Here is a 4,132-nt window from a genome sequence, read left to right as displayed (position 1 = left end):
ATCTCCAGTTACTTGTGCCAAATATCCATATAAATGGGTAGAGATGAACCTACTCCTGACTCTTATCCCAGTCACTTCAATGGTGAACTGCTTATTTTGGTGACCATCCAGGGTTGATCACCTTAGATTGTTTAAGTAAAAGGCTGTACTCACAGTTAGCCAGGCTGACACCACCATAGCCATCCATCCCGTTTGCCTTCAGCTTACGGGCCCAGTCACAGCGCTCAAAGACTTTAGCACTGGCCACAGTTATCAAAAGCAAGAAAACAAACACACTCCTCATGATGATGTCTGTGCTGTTTCACAGTTGCTGCTGAATCTCCTTATTGCTGAAATAGCTCAGCTGAAAAAGCTGTGACTGTCTGGGTTCAGATCAGAGGATCCAAATGTGCAATAAATGATGGGTTACGTGAAAAAGCTGGGTTCATGATTACACAATCCAGAGAGACAAATAAAACACACTGAACGAGATGAAATGTATTCCAAAGTTCAGGAAAGTTAACAAACAATAAATAAAACCCAATGAAGGCACTGAGCCCAAAGAAACACTAAATGGAAAGTCCAAATTACTCATATTTGAGATGCTGCTCCACGGGGCGCACTAATGGCAGCTCACTGTGACAGCAAGAATAGGAAAGGGGTTTGTAAGGTGTAGCAGAATTATAACAATGTAATGGCCAGGTATTACATGCTTTTCATTAGAAAAATGATGCCATGAACCACTCTAAAATCAACATGTGATGTTATGAAATAAAAAAATGATAAAAACAGGCTCACAGAAAAGGTGACTCATGGAATTAGAGGCCAACAGGGTTTGTGCTTGAGCACCACCTGGGGTCTGTCTGTGCATGTGCCAGCCCACTTTGCTCCTTGAGGTGATGGTCAACTTGTAATGCTGGCACACTTTGCAAGAAAAATCAAAAAAAGTTGTTGGACTCCATCTTTACTCTGCAGGTGTAGTGCAACTGAGCTACATCCTTGAAAAAAAAAAGATGAATCTAGGACTATTGAGGATAGATAGGTGCCTAGTTTATACTTTATGTATTTGGTTTTGGGGTTTAGTGTAAATTTCTAGTAGTAAAAGCATAAGCATGGTAAAGATGACCACTCACAGTTGGTATTCTCATTAAAAATGAAAATCAGTGTTTGATTAGTAATCAGTTTTAGACTGCGTTAGCTTTGTTCCTATTTTTGTTAATGTGTGTTATGCCACAAAATGAGCTCTTTCACTTATGTTTTGGTCTTACATGGTATGACCATGTATCAACTGTTTTATATAGTTTCTATAATTTCTAATGTGTAATTAGATTGGCATACATTAATGTATTTTCTTTTTTTACTTATGTTTCAGCACAACTTCATGCCCAGCTAATCTAAGGAACTTGGAAAGAAAAGCGTCAGAACTTCTTTAAGTTTCTTGGAGACATTTCACCTCTCATCCGAGAAGGTTCTTCAATTCTAAGAACAATTGATGGAGAGTCCCAGATTGAAGCCCTATCAGAGTGTCCCCAAACTTTGGTAAAGGCAGAGGATGATTGCAATCTTTACCTAAACCATATTAGGAAACAGATCCAGGTCAATGCCTCAGCCTCTGTATCACCTCTCTTTTGAGAGATTTACCATGTTTGCTACATTGTTGTGCTTCTTTTCACTCATTTTACAGCATACAGTTTGGGTTAGTTGAGATCTAGGACAGATGATATAAGAATAATTTTGGGATGTTTTAAGGGTGAAATGTGCTGCAGGATCATTAAAACATTAATATTGTTTCCCCAGTTATAGCAAGTTCAAATTTATCTAAAAAAACAAACAAAACTGTTGATCAAAGTTCAGTTACCTAACACACGCAGAGACTGGGACGAAACATGTTTCAACATATTTGCTCAAATTGACCCGCACTTAAAATACACAGCACACTGAATATGATAAACACAAAGTGGCTGCACTCAAATGTGCTGCACTTTCTGCTTAATGGGAATCCATTCTATCTGTGATAAGTATGGTTTATATTAAAGCAACGGCTGGTCATAAAATCTCAACAGGCCTTTGAAGGCTGATGGGTAAAAAGAGGATGTTTCATGCCTTATATGACATTCCTCTTTCTGCATACAAAGATTCCTATGAGTGCCACATACTCTACTCTACTTTGCTAGACCCTTCCCTGCACAGTTACCGCTGGTTTCCTCTTTGTGGAGCAAAGTGGGCGATAAACAAACGAGAGAAAAGCTGATCAGCTGATCACTGATCAGTTTCATGATTTAATTAGCAGAGGGTGGGGAGAGGGGGCGAGAGAAGAAGAAGCACCTGCGATGTCAGGAAGTCAGTGACAGGTAAACCCACAGGAAGTTTTTCTGCCCTATCGGCTACAGGATGATGCGAACTGTTTCTACGAATATGTTACACGATCAACGATCGGAAGATAACAAGTTACGTTAAACAAAATCACTAATTGTGATTTAGGTTCAATACGAAACGTTTGAGGAAAAATCTTAACGACATGCTGTCAGTGAAGGCATCACACAGGTATTGACATGTTGTCATTTAAGTGTATTTATTATTGCCTGTGGCTTCCTGACTGACTTCAGCCACTCACAATGTTTGTTTTAACATTCAGTGAAGGCCTCACAGAGGTACCCATGTTCCCCTTTATGTCAGCTAATTTTGATGCTTTATAGTAAGTGTTGTTCACTTTGACCATTTGAAAACTTTTTCTCTCTTCTTTGTTGCATTTAAGTAGAGAACCCATTGCTTTCCCCAAAAACCATCCTGTCACAGGGGAAGAGGAGGAGGTTTTGACCTAAGTGACTGAACTGGTCAAATTGTCGATCTGACATCGAGAGGAGATTGAAGAACCTCTCTCTGCTGTGGCTCCTCTGTAAGTACACTGTAATGATTAGCTATGAAAACCTGTTGTTTCTTTATCACAAAACTTCCTGGTTGGTGTGGAATCACGGTTTTTTTCAAGGAGACCACAAAGAACAAAGAGGGTCAACAGGAGAAAGTGTAGAAAATTGGTGCAGATTAAAGGTAAATGTGCTCATAGACATCTATGATATGAAAAGCTGCTACATTAAAAGTTAGAATCTTACTTAAGTATTAATAAAAATGTTTTATCATCTATAATGTAAATTTCATGCATTCTTCTGAATCATATCAACAATATTATTGGATTATAATTATTTATTTATGTGTGTATCATTATAATGTTGGTTGATGTTTGGAATAACCTATATGCTGCTGAGTAACTTTATTTACAATAAAATAAGATCATAAAGTAAGTAGTAAGTAAGCTTTACAATAAATTGCAAGGGGCACACATTGTCTAATCTAAACTACAATGGAGCTGAAGAAGAAAACTGAAAAACAAAGACATATCTGATTGTATTATAAAGTGAGGACAATTTCAGTTAAGTGCTGTAAATGTACTGTCAGTATCACTGGTGATATTACGAGATTACCAGCACTCTAGCCCAGCACACATGTCTCTGTGTAGGACATGAGAAAAAAAAAAGTTTCCTCCTCTCTCTGCTCATCAGTGTGTAACTCAACCAAATCCATGACATCTGTGTTCTCCACAGTCTGGTGGTTTTCTGTTTTCTCTGCTACATCTCACAGATGTAACATTTTCTACAGCTACTTTTAGTACCACTGATATTCATTTAGACTCTTTTTCTCCAATCGATCTTTCTGAGTTAACTTCAATAATTACTTCCTCCAGTTTCACATACTGCGCTGCAGTGGTTTGTATCATATCTATCTAATAGACTCCAATTTGTACATGTAAATGGAGAGACCTCTTCACACACTAAGGTCAATTATGGAGTTCCACAGGGTTCGATGCTAGGACCAATTCTGTTTACATTATATGGAACATACATTCCCTTAGGCCAGGTGTGGGCAATTCCAGGCCCCGAGGGCCGGTGTCCTGTAAGTTTTAGATCTCACCTTGGGTCAACACACCTGAATCGCATGATTAGTTCGTTACCAGGCCTCTGGAGAACTTCAGGACATGTTGAGGAGCTAATTAACCATTTAAATCAGTTGTGTTTGATCAAGGACAAATCTAAATGTAGATTATGGGTAGTGTATAAGATGTGTTTGATAGAAATGTAATGATATAGGTCACAAATGA

At 38.4% G+C, this 4,132-nt stretch overlaps 1 protein-coding gene and 1 long non-coding RNA gene across 2 annotated transcripts in view; one reads left to right on the top strand and one right to left on the bottom strand.

Moving 5' to 3' along the window:
• Positions 1-370, bottom strand: part of LOC102203715 (lysozyme C-like) — a 1,740-nt gene extending 1,370 nt beyond the window's left edge. Inside the window, exon 1 of the mRNA XM_005754790.1 lies at positions 154-370. Coding sequence (XP_005754847.1) covers positions 154-283 — 130 coding nt within the window. The 5' untranslated portion in view covers positions 284-370. The remainder of the gene's footprint in view (positions 1-153) is intronic.
• The window catches only part of LOC102203998 (uncharacterized), a 2,665-nt gene extending 1,242 nt beyond the window's left edge, over positions 1-1,423 (top strand). The window contains exon 3 of the long non-coding RNA XR_312439.2: positions 1,352-1,423. This is a non-coding gene — a long non-coding RNA (uncharacterized LOC102203998). The remainder of the gene's footprint in view (positions 1-1,351) is intronic.
• The last annotated feature ends 2,709 nt before the right edge of the window (positions 1,424-4,132 follow it).

Source organism: Pundamilia nyererei, unplaced genomic scaffold (genome assembly GCF_000239375.1).
Source record: "Pundamilia nyererei isolate P.nyererei 1_Seehausen unplaced genomic scaffold, PunNye1.0 scaffold00660, whole genome shotgun sequence".
Lineage (NCBI taxonomy): Eukaryota > Metazoa > Chordata > Actinopteri > Cichliformes > Cichlidae > Pundamilia > Pundamilia nyererei.
Note: the sequence above shows the minus strand (reverse complement) of the source record. Positions and strands in the feature narration are given on the sequence as shown.